This window comes from Phacochoerus africanus, chromosome 3 (genome assembly GCF_016906955.1).
Source record: "Phacochoerus africanus isolate WHEZ1 chromosome 3, ROS_Pafr_v1, whole genome shotgun sequence".
In the NCBI taxonomy this organism is placed as follows: Eukaryota; Metazoa; Chordata; class Mammalia; order Artiodactyla; family Suidae; genus Phacochoerus; species Phacochoerus africanus.
Window position 1 is genome coordinate 80,800,909 of NC_062546.1, and position 26,231 is coordinate 80,827,139.

Here is a 26,231-nt window from a genome sequence, read left to right on the forward strand (position 1 = left end):
TGCTTATTTTGTGTCTAACATTTTGATAATTCTCACAATATTTCAACCTTTGTTATTATTTTATTTCTTACGGTGATCTTTGATTTTAACATTGTAATTGTTCTGAGGTGCCTTGCACCACACACATACAAGACATATTAACCAAAAATATTGTGTGTGTTCTGATTGCTCTGCCAACCAGCCAGTCATTCCCCTATTTCTCTTCTTCTTGGGCCTCCCTATTCCCTGAGACACAACAGTACTGAAATCAGGCCAACTAATAACCTACAATTGCATCTAAGTATTCAAATGAAAGGAAGAGTTGTATACCTCTCAGTTCAAAACGAAAGCTAGAAATGATTAAGCTTTGTGAGAAAGGTATATAGAAAGCCATGACAGGCTGAAAGCTAAGTCTTTTGCGACAATTAGCTATTGTGACTACAAAGGAGAAGTCCTTGAAGGAAATTATAAGTGCTACTTCAGAGAACACACAAATGTTATAGAAAGGTTCACAAGGTTTAAGCAAAGAAGCCATTTCCATAACATAGAAGTGCAAGATGAAGCATCAAATGCTCATGTAGGAGATGCAACATGTTATCTAAAAAAATCTAGCTAAGATAGTTAATGAAGGTAGCTACACTAAACAGCAGATTTTCAATGTAGACAAAACAGCATTTTATTGAAAGGTGCCATCTAGGATTTTCATAACTAGAGAGGAGAAGTTAGTGCCTTAAGAGCTTCAAAGGACAATCTAACCCTCCTGTAACCTACAGAAGTTCTTGGGCTGGGGAAGAAGCAGAGCTGCAGCTGTTGCCCTATGCCATAGCCACAGCCACACAGGATCTGAGCCATGTCTGAGACCTACACCATAGCTTATGGCAACACCAGATACTTAACCCACTGAGTGAGGCCACAGATTGAACCAGAATTCTTACGGACACCATGTCAGCTTCTTAACCTTCGAAGCCACAATGGGAACTCCTGGGTGGCGACTTTAAGTAGAAGACATTGCTAATTTACCATTCTAAAAATCCGGACTCTTAAGAATTATTCTAGGAGATCTCATTGTGGCTCAGTGGTAATCTTACTAGTATCCATGAGGATGCAGGTTCCATCCCTGGCCTCATTCAGTGGGTGAAGAATCTGGTGTTGCCATGAGCTGTGGTGTAGGTTTCAGTCACAACTCGGATCTAGCATGGTTGTGGCTGTGGTGTAGGCTGGCAGCTGCAGTTCTGATTCGACCCCTAGCTTCCTAGAAACTTCCATATGCAGCAGGTGCAATCACAAAAAGAAAAAAAGAAAAAAAAAAAAGAATTATACTAAACCTCCTTTGCCTGTGCCCTATAAATGGAACAAAGCCTGGGAGACAGCACATCTCTTTACAACATGGTTATATGAATATTTTAAACCTACTGTTGAGACCTACTGCTCAGAAAAGATTACTTTCAAAATACTAAAATACTACTGCTCACTGACAGTGCACTTGGTCACCCAAGAGCTCTGATGGAGATATACAAGATTTATGCTGTTTTCATGCCTGCTAACACAACATCCAATCTGCAGCCTATGAATTAAAGAACAATGTCAAATTTTAAGTATTATTACTTAAGAAATACATTTTTTAAGGCTATAGGTATTTTAGATAGTGATTCCTCTCATGGATCTGAGCAAAGTAAATTGAAAGCCTCTAGAAAGATTTGCCATTCTGGATGCCATTATCTTGGTATTCACCAGAGAAAAAACCCAAATAAACAAAATAAGAAATGAAAAAGGAGAAATCTTAACAGATACTGCTGAAATACAAAAAACCATGACAGAATACTACGAACAATTATTTGCCAACAAATTTGACAACCTAGAAGAAAATGGACAACTTTATAGAGACTTCCAGCCTGCCAAAACTGAATTAAGAAGAAAGAGATCAATGAATAGACCAATTACTAGAAATGAGTATGTAATGAAAACACTCCCTACAAACAAAAGTCAAGGACCATTTGGCTTCACAAGAGAACTCTACCAACTTATACCCATTCTTTTTAAGCTTTTCCAAGAGGTTGAAAAAGAAGGAACACTCCTAAAGACATTCTATGAAGTCACCATTACCCTAATACTAAAACCAGACAAAGATACTTACGAAGAAAGAAAATTATAGGCCAGTATCTTTAATGAACATAGCACAAAAATTCTCAACCAAATTTTAGCCAACTGAATCCAACAACATATAAAAAAGATCATACACTATGACCAAGTGGGATTCATCCCAGATTCATAAGGATGGTTCAACATACGCTGGTCAATCAACATCATACACCACATTAACAAAAGAAAAGTAAAAAAACCACATGATCATCTCAATAGATGTGAAAAAGCATTTGACAGAGTCCAACATTCATTCATGATAAAAACTATACCAAAATGGGTATAGAGGGAACACACCTTAAGATATCAAAAGCCATTTATGACAAACCCACAACCAATATAATTCTCAATGGAGAAAAGCTGAAAGCGTTCCCACTAAAATCTGGAACCGGACAAGGATGCCCACTCTCACCACTTTCATTTAATATAGTAGTGCAAATCCTAGCCACAGCAATCAGAATAGTAAAAGAAATAAAAGGCATCCAAATTGGAAGAGAAGAGGTAAAAGTGTCACTGTATGCAGATGACACAATACCATACACAGAAAACCCTTAGGACTCCACACAAAAATTACTCAAACTAATCAAAGAGTTCAGCAAAACATGGAGTTCCTGTTGTGGCTCAATGGCTAACGAATCTGCCTAGGAACGATGAGGCTGTGGGTTTGAACCTTGGCCTTGCTCAGTGGGTTAAGGATCTGGCGTTGCCGTGAGCTGTGGTGTAGGTCAAAGACAAGAGTTCAGCAAAGTAGCAGGATACAATCAAGCAGGAGGCATAAAGCTCCCAGACTTCAGGCAATATTACAAAGCTATGGTAATCCAGACAGTGTGGTACTGATACCAAAAGAAACAGATTGACCAATAGAAAAGACTAGAAAACCCAGAAATAAACCCAGACACCTACAGTCAATTAATCTTCAACAAAGGAGGCAAGAATATAAAATGGGGAAAAAAGTCTTTTCAGCAAGCGGTGCTGGGAAAACTGGATGGTCGCATGTAAATCAATGAAACTGAATCACACCCTCACACCATGCACAAAAATAAACTTAAATGGCTTAACGACTTAAACATAAGATAAGACACCATCAAACTCCTGGGAGAGAACACAGGCAAAACATTTTCTGACATCGAGCTTACAAATGTTTTCTTAGGCCAGACTCCCAAGACAACAGAAATAAAAGCAAAAACAAACCAATGGGACCTAATCAAACTGACAAGCTTTTGCACACTGAAGGAAACCATAAAAAACAAACAAAGACAACCTATGGAACAGGATAAAATAGTTTCAAACGATGCAACTGACAAGGGCTTAATCTCTAAAATACACTAACAACTGAAACAGCTCAACAGCAAAAAAGCCTACAACCCAATGGAAAAATGGGCAAAAGAGCTGAATAGACATTTCTCCAAAGACACACAGACGGCCAATAGGCACATGAACAGATGCTCAACGTCACTAATCATTAGAGAACTGCAACTCAAAACTACTATGAGGTACCACCCACACCTGTCAGAATGGCCATAACTAACAAGTCCACAAATAACAAATGTTGGAGAGGGTGTGGAGAAAAGGGCACCTCCTACACTGCTAGTGGAAATGTAAATTGGTACAACCACTATGGAAAACAGTATGGAGGTACCTCAGAAAACTATATATAGAACTACCATATGAGCCAGCAATCCCACTCTTGGGCATATATCCGGACAAAACTTTCCTTGAAAAACATACATGAACCTGTATGTTCACTGCAGCACTATGCACAATAGCCAAGACATGGAAACAACCCAAATGTCCATCGAGAGATGAATGGATTAAGAAGATGTGTTGGAGTTCCCGTCGTGGTGCAGTGGTTAACGAATCCGACTAGGAACCATGAGGTTGCGGGTTCGGTCCCTGCCCTTGCTCAGTGGGTTAACGATCCGGCGTTGCCGTGAGCTGTGGTGTAGGTTGCAGATGCGGCTCGGATCCCGCGTTGCTGTGGCTCTGGCATAGGCCGGTGGCTATAGCTCCGATTCGACCCCTAGCCTGGGAACCTCCATATGCCGCGGGAGCTGCCCAAGAAATAGCAATAACAACAACAACAACAACAACAAAAGACAAAAAAAAAAAGATGTGGTATATATACACAATAAAATACTACTCAGCCATAAAAAATAACAAAATCATGCCATTTGCAGCAACATGGATGGAACTAGAGACTCTCATACTAAGCGAAGTCAGTCAGAAAGAGAAAGACAAATGCCATGATATCCTTTATATCTGGAATCTAATATATGGCACAAATGAAACTTTCCACAGAAAAGAAACTCATGGACTTTGAGAAGACTTGTGGTTACCAAGAGGGAGGGGGAGGGAGTGGGATGGACTGGGAGTCTGGAGTTAATAGATGCAAACTATTGCCTTTGGAATGGATAAGCAATGAGATCCTGCTGTATAGCACAGGGAACCATATATAGTCAATTATGATGGAACATAATGGAGGATAATGTGAGAAAAAGAATGTATATATGTTTTGTGACTGGGTCACTTTGCTATACAGTAGAAATTGAGATAACACTGTTAACCAACCATAATGGAAAAAATAAAATCATTAAAAAATTTAAAGTAAATAAATCCAAAAAAAGAACACTGGGACGTAATCAATGGGATGTAATCAAACTTACAAGCTTTTATAATATGGCAAAGAAACCATAGAAAGAAAAAAACACTAAAAGACAACCTACAGAATGGGAGAAAATATCTGCAAATGATGTAACCAACCAGAGCTTAATTTCCAAAATATACAAATAGCTCATACACCTCAATAACAAAAGAACAAAAAACCCAACTGAAAAATGGGCGGAAGATCTAAATAGACATTTCTCAAAGAAATACAAATCAGAGTTCCCATCATGGCGCAGCAGAAACAAAAATCTGACTAGGAACCATGAGGTTGCAAGTTCGATCCCTAGCCTCTTTCAGTGGGTTAAGGATCTGGTGTTGCCATGAGCTGTGGTGTAGGTCACAGACCTGGCTCAGATCTCACGTTGTTGTGGCTGTGGCGTAGGTCAGCAGCTCCGATTTGACCCTTAGCCTAGGAACTTCCATATGCTGTGGGTATGGCCCTAAAAAAAAGAACAAAACAAAAAAACAAAAAGAAAGAAAGAACAAAATACGAATGGCCAATAGGCACATGAAAAGATGCCCAACACTGCTAATTATTAGAGAAACACAAAGTTTAAACACCTCACATTGGTCAGAAGGGCCATCATTCAAAAGTCTCCTTGTAACAAATACTGGAGAGGGTGTGGAGAAAGGGAGCCCTCCTACACTGCTGTTAGGATACTAAGTTGGTACAGCCACTATGGAAAATAGTATGGAAGTTCTTAAGAAAACTAAGGATACAGTTACTATATGATCCAGCAATCCCAATCCTGGGAATATATCCAGACAAAACTATAATTCAGAAGGATACATGCACTATTCACAGTATCAGCACTAATTCACAACAGCTAAGACATAGAAACAACCTAGATGTCCATAGAATGGGTTAAGATGTGGTGTATATGTACAATGGAATACTACTCAGCCATAAAAGGAAAAAAATAATGTCATTTGCACCAACATGAGCACAATAGATATTCTCATACTAAGAGTAGTCAGAAAGACAAGTACTGTATGGTATCACTTATATGTGGAATCTAAAATATAACACATATGAACCCATGTACAAAACAGAAACTGACTCATGGACAAAGAGAACAGACTTGTTCAATGAAAGGGTAAGAGGGTTGGGAGAAGAATACAGTGGGAGGTTGGGGTTAGCAAATGTAAGCTGTTATATACGGAGGGGAAAAACAACAAGGTACTACTATATAGTACAGAGAACTAATAGTCAATGTCCAATGATAAACCATAATGGAAAAGAGTATTTTAGAAGAGTGTGTATATATATATATATATATATATATATATATGTGTGTGTGTGTGTACAATTAAATCACTTTTCTGTACAAAAGGAATTAACACAACATTGTAAATAAACTATGAATTAAAACAACATTGTAAATAAACAATTTAAAAAACAGCAATAGGAGTTCCCGTCGTGGCGCAGTGGTTAACGAATCCGACGAGGAACCATGAGGTTGCGGGTTTGGTCCCTGCCCTTGCTCAGTGGGTTAACAATCCGTGGTGTAGGTTGCAGATGCGGCTCGGATCCCGCGTTGCTGTGGCTCTGGCATAGGCCGGTGGCTACAGCTCAGATTCGACCCCTAGCCTGGGAGCCTCCATATGCCGTAGGAGCGGCCCAAGAAATAGCAAAAAGACAAAAAAAAAAAAAAAAAACCAGCAATAGAAGAACACTGTGATTCATGGAAGAGTTCAAAACATAATTAATTAACAGGAATTTAGAAGAAGTTTGATTTCAACCCTTATGAATGACGTTGAGGCATTCAGACTTCATTGTAGGAAGTAACTACAGATATGGTGGAAATAGCAAAAGAACTTAACTATGATGTGTAGCTTAAAGATGTGACTGAATTGCTGTGATTCTAAAATGAAACTTTAATGGATGGGGAATGCTTCTTATGGATGAAGCAAAGCAAGCAGTTTCTTGAGGTGGAATCTACTCCTAGTGAAAATGCTGTGAAGATTGTTGAAATGACAATAAAGGATTTAGGATATGACATAAGCTTAGTTGATAAAGCAGTGGCAGATTTTAAGAAGACTGACTCCAATTTTCAAAGAGGTTCTACTATGGGTAAAATGCTATCAAACAGCATTATGTGCTATAGATAAACTTTGTGAAAGTCAGAGTCCATCAATGTATCAAACCTCACTGTTGTCTTATTTAAAGAAATTGTTCCAGCCACCCCAAACTTTGGCAACCATTATCTGAATCAGTCAGCAGCCATCAACACTGAGATAAGACCATCCACCAGCAAAAAGATTATGGCTCACTGAAGGCTCAGATATGGTTAGCATTTTTAGCAATGAAGTTATTTTTAAAATCAATGTATGCACACTGTATTTTTGGGCACAAAGCTACTTTACACTTAATAGACTATAGTACAGTGTAAACATAACTTTACATGTGCTGAGAAACCAAAAAATTTGCATAACTTGCTTTATCATGATATTTGCTTTAATGCAGTGGTCTGGAAATGATCCTGCAATAACTTCCAGGTATGCCATAATAAAAATTAATCAGTTGTTGATAAACACAACTTGGAAGAGTGAATATCAGGTGTAGAAAAGAGACTAGAAGGAAATCTTTTACTATTTTAATCACAACGCAATAGAATTTAAGCATTTTCTCTGACCCAATGGGGGCACTGGTTTGCTACCATCATTGAGTGTACTGATTGCAGGCATGGCAATTTTTATTTTATTTTATTTTTTATGGTCATGCTGGTGGCATACACAATTTCCTGGACCAGGAAAAAAACCCATGCCACAGCTGCAGTCTAAGCCACAGCAGTGACAGCATCGAATCCTTAACCCTCTGTGCCACCAGGGAACTACACGACAATCCTTTGTTTTAAAAAGTGCTGTTACTAAAAATGACTAGAAAAATTGTGCCATTCCTCTAAATTTCTTAGATAATTACCACCTGACTATACTTATTAATCAGTTGGGCCTAAATGCTTTTCTATTGCTGTATGAACTACTATCACTTTGTACCACATTTCTGGCACATAGTGAAGAATAAAGTTTTTGATTGACTGAGATAACTTTTTTTTTTTTTTGGTCTTTTTGTCTTTTTAGGGCCACACCTGTGGCATATGGAGGTTCCCAGGGTAAGGGTGCAATGAGAACTGCAGCCGTCAGCCTACATCACAGCCACAGCAACATAGGATCTGAGCCGCGCCTGCAGCCTACACCATAGCTCACGGCAACACCGGATCCTTAACCCACTGAGTAAGACCAGGGATCAAACCCATGTCCTCATGGATGCTAGCTGGGTTTGCTAACCGCTGAGCCACAACGGGAACTCCTAAGATAACTTTTAAAAGAAATTTCTTTACTCATTCTTAAAAAAAAAAAAAAAAAAAAGTATTTAGGATGTAGAAGGAAAGAATATTTTCTCCAAAAATAGAATTCTTTTTTCATAGGGCTAAACTAAAACAGAAATGATAAAGCCAGCATTATAAGACGTTTTATGGTAGATTAAAGATCTTTCCTAATGAGACGCAGGGTCTAATGCCCCCTCCTTTGAATCTGGGCTGGCTTAACTGACATGTGTTAACCAAAAAACAACAGTGGAAAATGATATTCTGGCAATACTGAGCCTAGATCAAAAGAAACCTTGCAGCTCTGCTTGGCTCTTGGAACATCCTTTCTGGAATCCCTGAGTTGTGCATGGTAAGTCTGACTACCTGGGCCTACTGTGCTAAAGGGACCACACATGGAGGTGCTCCCAGTTCCAGCTGAGCCTACACTCTAGCCATTCTCACCAAGGAGCCAGTATGTGAGTACAACAGTTGTGGATCTTCCAGTTCAGCCCACCTGCCATTTAAATACCAGCTAGGGATCTCTTTTGACGCCTTGTATGAGGGAACATTCACTCAGCCAAACCCCTGTTCCTCTTTCAGAATCACAGATTATGAAATATTAAAACAAAAAATGCTGTTTTAGAGTTGTTAGCCCTTTGTTTTTGCAAGTATCTGTTGTATAGCAATCAATTACAAGAACACTTAGAAGTGAATACTCCAAGTACTACTTGAAACAATTTTTACCTTTCTTAAATCTGTTAACCAACTCATCAATTTCCATCTGTGCCTGGAACTAAAAGCCTTCTCAGGGATTAGTACTAAACCATCATACACGTATAACATCAAAAGGCTCAAGTGACTCTTCCCCCACCAATCCCTTTTTTCAGTCACACCTGACTGATTGCTTTCCCAGGGCTGTTTTGCCAAGAGAACTTCTGCAGTTTCGATTTCTGTATTCTTCTCTCCTCAAATCTTAGATTATTCTGAACTTTCACAACACTGACGAGTAGGTACAAAGTGGAAAAAGAATAAAGCCAATAAAAAACATACTGGCTACATTAAAAAAAGTTATATTACATGATAGAAGTAAAGCAAAGAGCTAGACTCAACAAGCTAATCCAGATGACCACAAAAAACAGCTGGGAGGCATGTCCCAAAGGGTCAACTTACCCTCTTAGAATTCTGAGATTCATATGAAAAGTATAATTATATGTTGAATATTTAATATTTGTAACCAGAGAAAAAATCGTGTTTACCTGCAAATCAGTATTGTTGTCAATACAACGTTCATTCTTCTCTGCCAAAATCTTCCCATAGTTTTCTGATTTTATAAGATTTTCAACTCTTGTTGTATCTTTCACTTCTGCCTCCAAATCCTTCATTGTTTCAGTTTCATTTTTTACAGTAACAGTATCAGACATCCTCATTAGCAAGGGTTATTTTAGAATTCTACAGGGAACTTGAAGCCTTGGCAAGTGAGGAAAAAAAATTTAATTCAGCTTCAAACATTTCTTACATTCAGTTAGTGCACAACATTAACTAAGTACCTTCTATTTCCAGGGATAATGTCAAATATTCACGGACAGAAGCAAAATTCTGCTTCCAAGGAGTATATGATTTAGTGACTGACATTTGAAATTAAAAAAACAATGAGATAAGGGCTATAATATGGGTTCAAGGTGAGTCTGATACACACACCTCTTGCGAAAGTTCTTAAGAAATCTTAAGGAAAGAGTCCTATTAGATGAAAGGTAATAGTTGAGAATTATTTTAAAATGTATATTTAAGCGACATTGGAAATCTTTTTCCCTGATCGAATATTATGAGTATTATCCTGTGAAAAAAATATTTTCCTGTCACAGCTTTCACCCAGATTCCTAAAATTTCTTATTTCTTAACCTGCAATTCCAAAAGGAAATGACTTAAAAAATAGACAGTAACATTCTACACAAAACAGTTATGGGGGTGGGGGGATGCGCTGGGGGTGTGGAATGGAAATCTTATAAAACTGGATTGTGATGATCATTGTACAACTATAAATGTAATAAATTCATTGAGTAATAAAAAATATAGTTATAAATCTGCACTAGCAATTGTTCAGCATTATGAACCAAGCATTGAAGACTCTCCTGACTTTTGTGATTCAAGGCCAAACAACACATATTACCAGATGCTCTAGTACATGGACTCCAGAACAGATGCCAAAATATTGCCTATGTTTAGTGAGCTGAACCCAACAATGGAGACTTTATGTTGGATATCAAGTATCCAATAAAGGTGTCATTTTATAATATATAATTGATTTATAACAATGGGTTAGCCTAAGGTGTACAATGTGGTGATTAGATACATGTGTATACTGCGAAATAACTGACACAATCTATCACCTCATAAATTGTTTTGTGTGTGGTGAGAACAAAAACAAATTATTTAAAAATGCATCCAGGAGTTCCCATCATGGCGTAGTGGTTAACAAATCCGACTAGGAACCATGAGGTTGCAGGTTTGATCCCTGGCCTTGCTCAGTGGGTTAATGATCCAACATTGCCGTAAACCGTGGTGTAGGTCGCAGACGAGGCTCAGATCTGGCGTTGCTGTGGCTCTGGCATAGGCCGGTGGCTACAGCTCTGATTAGACCCCTAGCCTGGGAACCTCCATATGCTGTGGGAGCGGCCCTAGAAAAGGCAAAAAGACCAAAAAAAAAAAAAACAAAAAAAAACCCAAAACAAAACAACATCCAAAAACTGAGATGAATTGATGGATATCTAAATAAATTTTAGGAATCCATAAATATATCCAGAAAGCTTTAAAAAGAAATTCTTAATTATATCCACACCAAACTTAAGTGGTTCATTTGCAAAACATCCAGGAGGTTGGATAAGGTTACTAAGGGGAAGGGATTATTTAAAGTACTTTTGCTCCTTCCTTTTTATATTTTATATTTTGAAGAATAAAGCATATATTTTCCTCAAGTGACAAAAGAGGTTACCTGATGCGTCCTATGGATTTGAGATTGTGGTGTCCCACAAAAATAAAATAAAATAATCCAAGGTTCTTTTTCACAGTTGTCAGCCAGGATGTCAATTGTCTTGAACCATATGGAATCTGGCAGGAGGAGTCCCATGTCCTTGTCACCACTGTAGATTCCTGGACTGAAATGGACTGTTTTGGATCAAATATATCATACCTTTCAGTGGCCTAAAATTAAAACAAAAGAAAATATTTTAACAAAATAGCCAAGGGAAATGAAACACTACACTATAAGTGGAAATTAAAAATATTATTATTGGAGATTTTATTTTCTTCTCCCACACAAGAGCCAGAAAACTTAGTTACAACTAATTCTCACATGCATTGGTTTTGTGAGCCCGAGTAAGTCATGAGGCTACCTAGAGAGTTTAGCAGTAAAAGCAGAAGAAAGAAGAAAGCAAGGGAACTAATATACAAAAAGAACTGAATATGTGGTCAGTGTGGTAAGGAAGATATTATCTTCATTTTAAAAGGATTTCCCAAGATCAGAACCAGGAACAGTAGACTCCAAGAACTAACATTTTTAGAGTTTTCTTCCAGAGCTACAACTCGATGAACTTAAGACTGCAATTTGAAAAATAACCACACCCTAGGTTTTTAAAAGTACAAAAGAACAAGAGCTATAATAAGCCATTTAGCATTTTCAAAGAAACACACATTGCTTCGTGAAAGCAAATGTCTACAAAGGTTAGAATGACTATTTTTAAAGACATCTGAAAGATTAATGCCAAAATTCTCTCAGTGTCATCTGTTTTTAAAGTCAGTTTAAATTTTTTTTTGGTGCAGTGACTACATAGCACAGCAAAAAGCAACTCTAAAAAATCCCATATAGCTCTTCCATCTTCCTGACAGTTTTGTTGTCAATAAACAGAACAGCACAGTTTTAAGGTGAAACAATTGAGCATAACAAATACCAAGAGATATAAAAAATTTTTCTGGAGTTCACGTTGTGGCGTGGTGGTTAATGAATCTGACCAGGAACCATGAGGTTGCGGGTTCGATCCCTGCCCTTGCTCAGTGGGTTGACGATCCAGCGTTGCCATGAGCTGTGGTGTAGGTTGCAGACGCGGCTCGGATCCTGCGTTGCTGTGGCTCTGGCGTAGGCTGGCAGCTACAGCTCCGATTCAACCCCTAGCCTGGGAACCTCCATATGCCGAGGGAGCGGCCCAAAGAAATGGCAAAAAGATAAAAAAAAAAAAAAAAAAATTTCTCATAAAATGACAGACACAAGATGGCAGCACTCACTAAGCAGCCAAATTCTTTCACGCATTTTGCTGTGACTGTGATTTACTTATGAATCCTTTAAACTTGAACCTCTCAAAAAGCATGCTGTAACCCATTTAAGAAATAAGTAAGGCAATGGCTAAGGTAACACCTACAAGGGGTAATGAGGAAGAAACACAATGTGAAGTGAACATGAGGATCAGAAGATCCTCTTAGGACCTCAAGGTCCTAGGAACCCCAAGGAACCTTAGAGAACACCTAGTCCAATCATACAATTTAACATGCACGTTATTAGTGCCCAGAGTAAAATGACTTGTCTAAAGTCACACAACTAATTTGTATGACCCATACCTGCTAAAATAAGATACATCACTAGACAATTAATGAATGCTGCTGAACCAAATGGCTAGTTACTGCCTGGGAAGGAGGCAATGGTATAATAGAAAGATCAAGGGCACTAGCATTAGACCTTAGTTTAAATCCCAGCTCTGTCAGTTACAACCTTGGTAAATTACTTAATCTCTCTGAGCCACACTTTTCTAACCTGTGGTGGGCACTCCAAAAATGTTAGCTTTCTTTCATGGCATAATAACCCTAGGCCAGCAGTTGGCTGAAGCTCAGTCTGTTGTGCCCTGGCTGCACCCTACAGGATAGGACATTGATAGGAGGCCTATTTGGGTGCACAGTGGCTTTGCATAGCTCAAGTTTTCCTATGCGTATACTCTAAAAAGCTCACCAGAGGAGATCCACTAGGGTTTCTGTGGATGTGTGTTATGCTTGGGGATGTGGGTGTTCATGTGAGTCCATAACCTAAGGGGCTCTCTAATATTAGAGCATTCTCATTTAATATAAAAAATATGCATAAACTTTGCATTCTCAGAAATATTAATGCATCTGTTTTAAATATAAATGTTTTCCTCCAAATCGTCAAGTAAAAGACATTCTAGCTTTCAGGTACTCACTAAAACAAAAATCCTTTTAATCCTGGCACAAAGGCTATACTTCCAAGGCTGTGTGGACAGGTAGGTGTCAAGTACAGGAAGCCACAGACTGAAATGGCACTTTATATCTCTGCCACAACATGAAGGAGTCAATTAAATGCATCATCCTAATGTAATAAATAGTTATACAGTAGGTGAAATTAAGGATCTTAAATGAATTTGATAAGTTTCTAAACAGAGAGACGAGAAAAAAATAAAATGTTGGCACTTATTAAGTAGAGTAATATCAGGTACATATCTGAATACCTGATATTACTGATATTTAAAAACTGAGCTTCTCATCATCTGTTTCAACTCAAAAGAGATAGATATATGTGCCCAAAATTTATACTCAACTCTGAAAAGAACATTTTTCCACTGGTAACATGTTATTTATTAGGGACATATCAGAGATTTGATTACATACAATTTCTGCATGTAACAAAAGAGAAATTCCACATGTATGTATATATATAATATACATGTAATGTTATATATGTATGTATATGAAATAAAATCTTCAGAATCCTATGCATGATAGGCTGGCAGCCACTCAGCACCATAAGCAAAAGGGAATTAAAGGGAAAATTAAAGATTATAACCTAAAGAAGTAAAACTATTAAGGTAAAGGAAATATAGGAACTATTTTATAGAGTGTAATAAGAGTTCCTCCCAAGCATGATAAAAATCTGGAAGTTATCAAAGAAAAATATTAACAAATCTTCAATGAAACTTTAATATATCTACAAGACAAAATATAACAAAGAGATTAAAAGGCAAATGATGTAATAAAAAATATTTCTAACACAAAAAGGCTAAAATCTCTAAGGTAAAGAAGCTCTTAAAAATCAAAGGGAGGAGTTTCCGTTGTGGCTCAGCGTGTTATGAACCCAACTAGTATCCATGAGGACCTGGGTTCTATCCCTGGCCTTGCTCAGTGGGTTAAGGATATGGCATTGCTGTGAGCTGTGGTGTAGGTCACAGATGGGGCTTGGATCCAGCGTTGCTGTGGCTGTGGTGTGGGCTGGTAGCTGTAGCTCCAATTCAACCCCCAGCCTGGGAACTCTCACGTGCAAAAACAAGACAAATATATGTATGTGTGTATATATATGTATGTATAACTGAACCACTAAATACTACTAATGAATCGCTTACTTATTGCAGGTATTATTTTACTATCTTTCATAATTAAATCTTTAAAGGTCACAACAATTCTAGGAAATAGGTTATATTAATATCCTTGAGATGAAGAAACTAAGGCCAGAGAAACTGGTTTGCCCAAGGCCACAGATCTGGTAAGCATGAGATGTGAAACAGAATGTGAACCGGGGCAGACGTGCTCCACTCTGAGCTCTTACCCAAAATGCTGTATCATCATTCACATGTACAAAGAAGAGGGGTAATTTGGGCTTATAGAACACCTTTATTTCAAAAATACTTAGGATGTGTGATAACTCCTTAACAGTGTTCAAGAAAGAAAGTAAACATCTTTTTCACAAAGACAGAAGCAGTGTATTATTCTTTGTACACAGGAAGGTAGCACTATTAACTTCTTATTCATGGTCAGTAGGGCTAACTGCTATTGAATTATCAGAACTTGGACTTCCCATGTGGCTCACAACATAACTACTCGGCGTTGAATTATCAGAACTGCCAGGTAACCATCCACTTTCTCTTAATCTCCCAATCTCTTGTGATCATAAATATTAAACCATATAAACCTGGCTGGCAATAAGGATTCAGTTGGTGGCCAATGAACAACGTAAAGCCTGGGAGTTTACAAATGACAAATATGAATAGTTAAGTACTTTCCTCAGTAACAAAGCAGGGCAGAATTAGGATCAACATTTGGAAAGGCATATTATATATGCAGTCTATGAATGAGTAGTTTCTCTAGTGAAAATTTCAGATAGAATTGACAGTAATAAAGAGGCAGCATTAAGACTACGCAAACTATTATACACAAAATGGATAAACAACAAGGTCCCACTGTATAGCACAGGGAACTATTTTCAAAATCTTGTGATAAGAAGTTTCCATTGTAGTACAGCAGGTTGAGGACCTACTGTTTCTGTGAGGATGCATGTTGGATCCCTGGCCTCTCTGAGTCGGGTAAGGACCCAACATTGCTGCAAGCTGTAGTATAGGCCACAGCTGCAACTCTAATTTGACCCTTGTCAAATGCCACTTCCATGTGCCACAGGTGAAGCCATAAAAAGAAAAAAAAAATCCTGTGATAAAGCATAATGGAAAAGTATTGAAAAAGAATGAACATATGTGTGTGTGTGTGTATATATATGTATGTATAACTGAACCAGTTTGTTCTACAGCAGAAATTAGCAAAACACTATAAATCAACTATATTTCAATAAAAAAATTTCTAGTTAAGTAAGGTTCTCTTCACATAATATTGAGGGGGGAAAATTTTAGAGTCATATTATTGAAGTTATCTAAAAAGAATTTGGCAAAGCACACTGCATTGTTCTTCCCTTATGACTACCTGGTTATTCAATGTCATTTCATTAGATGGGCACAATGCTGTATTACTTCCCTTAAAGAAAAAATGTAATCAGGCAGGCACATTTATAAAATAAACCAAATGGAAAAGACCAATACACAGTTTCTTGGGAGTTCCTATTGTGGCTCAGTGGTTAACGAACCAACTAGCATCCATGAGGACACGGGTTTGACCCCTGGCCTCGCTCACTGAGTTAAGGATCCAGCATTGCTATGAGCAGTGGTATAGGTAGCAGACGTGGCTTGGATGCTGTGGTGCTGTGGCTCTGGCACAGGCCAGTGGCTACTGCTCCAACCGGACACCTAGCATGGGAACTTCCATATGTTGTGGGTATGGCCCTAAAAAGACCAAAAAAAAAAAAAAAAAGACCAACACACAGCTTCTCCTAAGGTTAGAAACTGAGAGAACCAATTGGTCAAAGGCCTCTAGCAAGAAAGGCAAAATAAGTAAATAACATTAAAAATTAATGGAGTTCCTGTCGTGGCACAGCAAAAATGAAATGGACTAGGAACCATGAGGTTGCGGGTTCGATCCAATCCCTGGCCTTGCTCAGTGGGTTAAGGATCCAGCGTTGCTATGAGCTGTGGTGTAGGTCACAGACTTGGCTTGGATCTGGTGTTGCTGTGGCTCTGGTTGGCTGGCAGCAATAGCTCCGATTAGACCCCTAGCCTGGGAACCTCCATATGCTGCAGGTGAGGCCTTAAAAAGATAAATAAATAAATAAATAAATAAATAAATAAATAAATAAATATTAATCAATTAAACTAATTAAAAAATTAAATACCTAGGGATAACCTGACCAAGGGGGTGAAAGACATATGCTGAGAACTATAAAACATTAATCAAGGAAATTAAAGTGGATTCAAAGAAATGGAAGGATATTCCATGCTCCTGGTTTGGAAGAATTAATACCATTAAAATGGCCATACTACCCAAAGCAATCTACAGATTCAAAGCAATCCCTATCAAATTACCCATGACATTTTTCACAGGACTACAACAAACAATTCAAAAATTTACAGGGGACCATAAAAGACCCAGAATTGCCAAAGCAATGCTGAGGAACAAAAACCAAGCAGGAGGCCTAACTCTCCCATACTTCAGACAATACTGCAAAGCTACAGTAATCAAGACAGCATGGTACTGGTACAAAAAGAGACATACAGATCAATGGAACAGAATAGAGAACCCAGAAATAAACCCAGACACCTATGGTCAATTAATCTTTGACAAAGGAGGTAAGAATATAAAATGGGGAAAAGGCAGTCTTGATTTCAGCAAGTGGTCCTGGGAAAACTGGACAACTGCATGTAAATCTGTGAAACTGGAATATACCCTCGTACCATGCATATAAATAAATTCAAAATGGCTTAAAGACTTAAACATAAGGGAAGACACCATCAAACTAGAAGAGAACAAAGGCAAAGCATTCTCGGACATCAGCTGTACAAGTGTTTTCTTAGATCAGTTTCCCTGGGCAGTAGAGGTGGGGGGAATGGGATGGACTGGGAGTTTGGGGTTAGTAGAGGCAAACTACTGCATTTAGAGTGGATAAGCAATGAGTTCCTGCTGTGTAGCACAGGGAACTAAATCTAATCACTTGTAATGGAACATGATGGAAGTTAATACAAGAAAAATAATACATGTGCATACACACACTCACACACACACACACACACACACACACACACACACACACAACTGGGTCACTTTGCTGTACAGCAGAAAATGACAAAACACTGTAAATCAACCATAATAAAAAAATTAAAAACTAAAACAAAAAAGCCCCTTCAAAGGGGGCATCAACTGGCAAAAAAAAAAGAATTCTGTTTTGTTTTTGTTTTTGTCTTTTTGCCATTTCTTGGGTCACTCCCGCGGCATATGGAGGTTCCCAGGCTAGGGGTCTAATCGGAGCTGTAGCCACAGGTCTACACCAGAGCCACAGCAACACAGGATCCAAGCCGCGTCTGTGATCTACACCACAGCTCATGGCAACGCCGGATCGTTAACCCACTGAGCAAGGGCAGGGATCGAACCCACAACCTCATGGTTCCTAGTCAGATTCGTTAACCACTGCGCCATGACGGGAACTCCAAAAAAGAATCCTGTTTATGCCTTATTTAGAAATAGTGGCAATTCACATTCTGAGAGTCAATCACTTGAACCAACATTTCAAAATGCTAAACGTCTGTGATTTAAAAACACTTACTGTCATCCAACAAGAATTTACCGAGTAACTTCAGAAAGCAGTACTGCTGCAATTAGTATTAGCTATACTATTTAAAAGTGAGCAAACCTGAGGAACTCCCATTGTGGCCCAGTGGAAACGAATCTGACTAGGAACCATGAGGTTGAGGTTTCCATCCCTAGCCTTGCTCAGTGGGTAAAGGATCTGGTATTGCTGCGGCTGTGGAGTAGACCAGCAGCTGCAGCTCTGATTAGACCCCTAGCCTGGGAACCTCCATATGCTGTGGGTGTGGCCCTAAAAATCAAAAATAAAAAAGTGAGCAAACTTGACCTTAGTCTGTTAAACCCAAATGAGGATGTCCATAGTGATAGTGATCAACAAATACATAAAATAATTTTAAGAAGATATTTAAAGGGAGTAGAAAAGGCTTTTGGTATGTTAAAGAATGGGAGGGAATAATTTATTAGTGGAGTCCTACCAGACTATGGCACAAATTATTTTACAGAAAAAGTTACATGGAAAGGTAAGGGGTGTTACATGAATTTGTTGCTGCATTCTAAGTAGAAAAATGGAGAAAGAAAAAGAAGCCCATTTAATGGAAATAGAGTGTAATGAACTGAGGCTGAAGACAAAAAAATCTGATGATAGCTAGAGGGCATGGGGAATAGGAATTCTCAAATGCTTCAAGTTCATATTAGTAAACGATTCTGTGATGGGTGAAGCTTCAATTCCACCTCTCCTATGGCATAACATATCCACTTCTGGACCTACACTGAAAAGACTCATACATGTACATGAGCAGATACAAAAATATTCACTGAATCGTTTTATTTAGAAGAAAAGAATGGGGAGTTCCCATTGTGGCTCAGTGGTAACAAATCTGACCAGTATCCATGAGGACGTGGGTTTGATTCCTGGCCCTACCCAGTGGGTTAAGGATCTGGTGTTGCCTAGAACTGTGGCATAGGTTGCAGACGTGGCTCTGATCCTGTGTGGCTGTGTTTGTGGCCAGCAGATGCAGCTCCTATTTGATCCCTAGCCTAGGAACTTCCATATGCTGCAGATGCAGCCCTAAAAAGACAAAAAAGAAAAGGAAAAAAAAAAAAGGAAAAGAATAGGAAAGATTAAACATTATTGATAGGGAAATTTATTAAAACAAAAAGCTTAACAACTATGGTATACTCATACTGCACAATATGATAAAACAATTGAAATGAATGAACTAGAGGTATCAATACAAGCCCACCAAAGTGAAAAAGCAGAATGGTTTCTACAACACAATGCAAGTTAGGTAAAAAATTTTAAAACCACAATCATGGTTGTGAAGGGGACATATCTATTTCATGTTAGTAATTCTCTCTGGAGAAGGAAAGGGTTTCTGGTGAGATAGAAAAGGGATTTTAATTAAGTCTTTATTATTTTACTTCTTAAAAAAAATCTATAGCAAATGCAACAAAAGGTTAACACTTGCTAATTCTGAGTAGTAAGTACTGAATGTTTGTTAAAATGCTTTTTTTGGTCTTGACATTTTTCATTAAAAATACTCTAGAAACAAACAACAAGGGAATAACATCAAAGGGTAGATGTATTTGAAATTACGATGAGAAGTTTAGTCTTGACCTCATGAGGGAACAGAAAGCCTGAATAATAGAGGAGCATATTTTAAGAGAAGCCAGAGAGAATTATTTTAGCTACAATATAGATGGACTCTGTTCTAGCAGGTAAACTGTTAGGAGAACTGTGATGAAAATTGACCAGAGTTCAGACAAAGAATTAAAAGGTGAAGGCTAAAATGAAAAAGGAGATTTCATTCATTCATTCAAATCATTTGGTTAGGTGCTCTAAGTGCTAAGGATACAGCAACGAACCAGGCAGACAGGATACCCAGTATTCAAGGTGTTTGGATTCTACTACAGAGACAAAACAACACCATTATTGTGACATGTCCTTTAAAACCAAAAATATTAAGAGTAAACTCTTAAAACATCTACTTATTATTCACAAAGTACTACTGCCAATGCTTTTAACTGTATTAGTTTATTTAGTTCTCATAACGATCCTTCAGAAGTAAGGTGCTCTTACCATTCCCATTTTACAAATGAGGAAACTGAGACAGAAAAATTAAGCGACGTGTCCAAGGTTTCATGACTCAGTGGCAGTGGAGGATTTCAATTCAGTTAGTCTGGCTCCAGAGCCCTTGCTGTTAGCCACTACTTATATACCCTGTCTCTAGAAATGAACAGGTTAATACATCAGAAAGTAATTAACTGAGGGAAGCCAATTAGATACAGGGGTGGTCAGGGAAAAGGCTGGGGTTGTGGCAGTAGGAACAGTTACGACAGGACACAATGACGGTGTACATGGTGCTTGCTACCCATTAGAAGAGGAAATATATGAAGAGAAAATAGAGATTTGGTGCAAAACAATAATTTCCGTTTTGTACACAATAAGTTGAAGGTGCCTTTAGGACACTCAGTGGAGAAATTTCACAGGGAGTTGGACAATGAGGAGCTAAGGAGAAAAGGCAGGGCTGATGCTATTTCATGGTACAGATGGAAGTTTTGATTTATCAACCTAGATGAAGTTGTCAAAGAACCACTGAGTAAGAAAAGAAGTGGGCTTAGCATAGAATTCCTAAGGAATACCAAACCCTTAGGAGATGAAGGTGGAAGGTGGAAGAACATGAGAGTCTACTGGATTTGATAACAAGGTTATTAGCAGGAGATGCAAAGTTAGGGGGAGGCTGTAGGGATAGAAAGTGTGTAGGCAAATAAGAAGAAGTCAGCAGAGAAAGGAAGAAAGAAGCTGGAGGCTTAAAAGGGAAAAAAAAGGATGAGAATGAGAAGGAAAATCTGAAGTGGAAAGAAATGAAGAATTGGGAGTCAAACACAAATGAAGGAATAAGCCTTACAAGTATTCACTGTGCTCAGAAACTGAAGGGAATGTGGCAGGAAACAGTAATTCAATTTCTAATAAATACTTTTTCTATTTTACCTAAAATATTATTTGCTAAAAGTGAGGAAACTGGGGTGGCTGTGGAGTTTTGGAAGAACGATGAGTGAGGATAAATACTGGAGTGCCCAGGGGAAGGATCAACACCACTGACCCCAACATCCAGGACTGTTTAGGCATGAAGTCTGTAGATAACAAGACTGGAGGTTTCTGTGATCCTTTAACTGAAGTCAGTGCAACAGGAGTAACTGAAATGAGACAGCTCGGGTATTACTGGGCTTAGGACAGGCTAATGTCCTTTCACAGCCATTTCCAGATCTGACATTACATCACTGTATGATACAGTGCTTAAGAAGCCTAATAATGCAAAATCAACATGTAAAAAGTTGGATGTTAGGAATGCCAGAGTACTAAAAGAAGTCTTTATTTTTTATGCAGCAGGGTTCCTAGTTTGAGCTGAAGCAGAAGCTAAAGGAAGTGTCTCCATTAGAGAACCAAAGCAGGGGAGAAGTGGGAGACAAATATCTCACAGTGAGCAGGTGATCAGGCCAGGCCAGAATACATCAGTGGTGCCCTGCCTAAAGACTATGCAAAGGAGACAGAACCTTTGGCAGGGACATGAGTAAGTTTATGGCAAGCACTAGCACAAGTGGAGTGGGCCAGAGAAAGAGAAAATTGGAAGAGCATAAAGGGCTGTTCAGGAGCTCAAGAAAGAAATCTTGGAGAATCCTAGGATAACTTGGTGAGATTTTGAAGGTATTTAGATATTGGCAGATGAAATCAAGAGACAATTTAATAAAGTCAAGGCCAAGAATGTAACTCCACATATGAGGACTTTATAAATTACCTACTAATACAGCTAGTGAGGATAAAATGTATTTTGCCTTAATTATAAACCTATAATAGTTCAGGACTATACTGGGAGCTTCCTCTGTGCGTGTCAAATGCAAGACTGAAATAAATTAGGTTGTAATAAGATCTCTTGGTACATAATTAAGACTACATGGAAGAAGAAAAGACTGGTCTTACCATCTCATCATGCTCTGGGAAATAAACAACACTCAAAGGTTTAGATTCCTGGAAAGAGAGCATAGATAATGAGAATGTGAAAGGAGATATTAAGATAATGGGCATGTGTGAAGGGAGAATACAGATTTTTGTTCCATATTGAGTTTGAATTAGTTATAATTCATCCTTTAAATAATGTATTATCTACTTAGACATACTTTTTAGGTAAAAGGAACTATTTAGAGAAATATCTGTTTATTCGGCCCTGACTTCAGTTATCTCTTATAATAATGAGAACCAGAAAAGTAAATTATTTCCTGTGCAATAAAGAATTTGGCTGGCCTTTGTCCTTGGTTCCTAGAAGGCAGCATCTAAAGTCTAAGGATTTCTGAAGTGATGGGTGTATTGATGGTGGGTCCTGATAGTTCATGCTAACAAGGTGACTTATGCTGGGGCCACAATGTAATTTATGCTAATGAGATGCCTCAGGATGCAGATTGGACACACCTGAAAATGAGCCATGTGATTAGAAAGTTGGGCCTCTGAGGCAATGTGGTATCTGCATGACCTCTGGTGGGGTGGGCCAAAAGAGATTGAGTTCAACTGCATGGCCAACAATTCAATCAATCATGCCAATATACACTAAGAAGGATTCTGAATCCTGAAACTCAGGTGAGCTTCCCCAAACAGCAATATTTTGCACATTTTCACATATCTCTGTACCAGGAGGGTAACACATGCTAACCTCACGGAGGGGGAACAAGGGAGGCTTTGCATTTGGGACCCTCTCAGATCTGCCCGACATGTATCTCCTTTTATGCTAGTCTCCATTTGTATCCTTTACAATAAAATTGTAATTGTGAATAAGTATAGCACTTTACTGAATTCTTTAGGTCATTACAGCAAATTATCAAACCTTAAAGGAAAAGAGGAATCTTCAAATTTGTAGCCAGTTGGTCAGAAGTGAGGGTGGCTTGATGTCTGAAGTGAGGGCAGACTTATGGAGGGCTCTGCCCTTAACCTGTGAAGCTTGGCCTCACTCTGGGTTTCTTACATCACAAGTCATTACACTTTTGCAGAGTCTAGTCTTTCATTATATCCTCACTAATGTATTTTGTGCTAGGTTCACAGCATGATATCTGTAGTTCACAGTTCATGAATGAAAGAGAACAACATCATGAGCATAATCCCAGTTTATCAGTCATTGCTAATGCCATCAATGAGAAGGTGTATGCTTTCCACAATGACTGTGGCAAGCACAAGACCATTCTCTAACAAACCTTCAATCTTTATGGTACTTTAGCCAGACTCTCATGTTGTGTTCCCTTTACTCTTTCAGAATTCTATTTTACTTGATTTTTTTCCCCCTCTGTGTACTAGTAATATAACTAAGTGAATTTAGCTCTATGTACTTTTAATCCATGACTAGCACCTCATTCTTATCACAGAATCACAGTGGAAATTCTTTGAGGGCCTTAAAAGTATTAAACTCTGTCATCAAAGAGGCTTAGCAAAACTAATGCTGGGCTCCTGGCACATTTATCTAATCCACCCAAAGGTTCTTTGATGGCTTAATGTATTTCATCAACACGTGAAACATCATTTTCCCTAGCATTTGAATCAGTAGATCTAACATGACCCATTTCCTTCTTGCGACAAAAATGTTTCCTTTACACGACTTTAATTTAGGTTACAACTGGTGGACATACTAATGTGCCACTCTTCACTTCTCGAACTGCTAACTACATTCTAACAAAGGATCACAACCCGCTTTCAAGAAAGCACCTAGGGATAATGTTCAGGGGAAACAGGCTCAAAAATGTCTTCTTTTCAGTCAAAGAATATTTCATGGTCAGTAAAAAAAAGTTTAATAACAGCTTGAGGGAGAACAGGTGTTGTCTTTCAGTAGCCATCATCTGTCTTCATACTCTATAAAAGGATGTGTATAACAAAATGCAAACAAACACTTTTATAGTGTGAGATGCTGCTGCTAGGTGTGAGTGAACACCGCTGAGATCCTCATGGTCTCCAGAAATTCACACTATACACGATACTTGTAGAATGAGGAGATATAACTTCCCTTTAAAATATCTAAGGTTCTGTCCAATTTAATTGGTTTAGCTTCCTATGGCAGGGCACAAAATGATTACATCCAGCCTAATACATTTCAGATTTGATTTTTTTTTTTTTTTAAGGGCCCATCCACAGTACATGGAGGTTCCCAGGCTAGGGACTGAATCAGAGCTGAAGCCTCTGGCCTACACCACAGTCATAGCAATGCCAGATCCAAGCCGCATCTGCGACCTACACCACAGCTCATGGAAATGCTGGATCCTTAATCCACTAAGTGAGGCCAGGGATCGAGCCTGTGTCCTCATGAATACTAGTCAGATTTGTTTTGGCTGAGCCATGATAGGAACTCCCAGATTTGATTTTTAAATGGTTTTCTTTCATTACTCCTTAAGCTCTGTGCACAATATCAAATTGTTTTAATAGTTATTAATAGTTAACTTTTGCTTTCTTTACAATTTACAGCGGAGTTTGATGGGGAATTCAATCTACAATTTTTTTTTTTTTTTTGCTTTTTAGGGCTGAACTAATGGCATATGCAAGTTCCCCAGGCTAGGGGTTGAATTGGAGCTACAGCTGCAGGCCTACACCACAGTCACAGCAACATGGGATCCAAGCCACATCTGCAACATACACCACAGCTCACAGCAATGCTGGATCCCTGACCCACTGAGTGAGGCCAAGGATCGAACCTGCATTCTCATGGATACTAGCTGGATTCATTTTGCTGTGCCATAATGGGAACTCCTCAATTTACAATTTTTGTTGTCATTAATTTTCTAACCATTAAAAGAAGTTTTAGCTAGCACTTTGAGACTACTGAGATAATAAAACATTCTGCTATCTCTCTTTGGTGATATCGTATTATAGCCTGGCATCAATGTATTTGGTAATCAGTACTGCATTATGTCCAAACTACCTGAAAAAAAAAAAACCATGATTTTTGTGCAAGTGCCTGCTGCTGAAGAAGGAAATCTTGCACCCTTCTAAGTATTTGAAAATAAAGGAAAAGAGGAAAAATGTCAAATCAACACAGTAGATTGAATACTGATTTATAGATACCATAAAGCAGTAATTCTTAGTTATTTTTAGACTGTAAAAAGATCCTGCTTTAGAAGCTTATTAAACCCAAGGATCTCCTCTGTGGAAATGCAGCACTCATACATGTGTATGTTCATAGACATTTCTGCATGTGGTATTAAGAGGTTTTGGTTCTCCAGAAGCTTATACATAAATCCTCATTAGCAACTCTTGTTTCATATTTTGTATATGTATGTTATATATAACAATTTTTATATGAGTGTTACATACATGAAATATAATGGGAGTTGCTCAGCTTTGGAGGTGTGACAAGAAGATCTACAATGATTTATTTTTGGTTTTTTCACTTCCATTCCATGCCCCACATGATTAGGAGTATGATTATATAGTAGGGAAGAAACCTATGACAATCACAGAGGCACCAACAGAACAAAGAAAAGTGCTACATAATTTCACAGGAGGGGGAGTTACACATGAAAATGATGTTTAACTCAGCTCTGAAAAGATTTTTAATCATACCTTTCTTCACTACTTAAAGCATATATAACTTGTTAACTGTAAATTTAGCTGTCTTGCCTGATAGCTCTATGTTATCAGAAAACCACAGTGCCACTAAGACATACTATGCTTTCATCAATTTGCAGTCTTAATCTGTTTTACAACACAAAAACAAGATGATGACAGTTGCTAGGTTTGTGATTATGTAAACAAGTAAATGCTAAGTGAATTTCTATTTCTCAGACCATTTTAAATACAAAGATATAAGACACGAAATCTTGAAAAATTTTTTCAAATATTAAAAATCTTTAAAAAACATACATGAGACTTCTCCAGTATTTTTGCTATTTCCTGTTAATCTATATTTCAAAAAAAAGCTAAAAATTAAAAAAAAATCTCAACATATGCTCATTGTAACAAACTTGGAAAATACAGAATGATACATTATAAAAAGCTATGTAAATATAAAAAATACAAGTTTACCTATAACTTGGAACACAATTAGATATTGCGTTATCTTGGAAAGTGAAAAAATTTTAACTACTTTCTAAAAAAGCAGAAAAACTAAAAGATCATTTAAGAGAAAAAGAATTCTCTTTAACAGTCTAAAATATTTATCTTAGGAAGGTAAA

At 38.0% G+C, this 26,231-nt stretch overlaps 1 protein-coding gene across 17 annotated transcripts in view; it reads right to left on the minus strand.

The window, feature by feature from the left end:
* Positions 1-26,231, minus strand: part of R3HDM1 (R3H domain containing 1) — a 177,557-nt gene that overhangs the window by 100,759 nt on the left and 50,567 nt on the right. For 16 of the 17 annotated variants that reach the window (XM_047772054.1, XM_047772046.1, XM_047772039.1 and 13 more), the window contains exons 2-3: positions 11,080-11,288; positions 9,347-9,557 (exon numbers count right to left, since the gene is read on the minus strand). In XM_047772054.1, coding sequence (XP_047628010.1) covers positions 9,347-9,517 — 171 coding nt within the window. In that variant the 5' untranslated portion in view covers positions 9,518-9,557; positions 11,080-11,288. Of the gene's footprint in view, positions 1-9,346; positions 9,558-11,079; positions 11,289-22,011; positions 22,031-26,231 lie in introns of those variants that run through there. The other variant, XM_047772036.1, reaches the window with a different exon arrangement.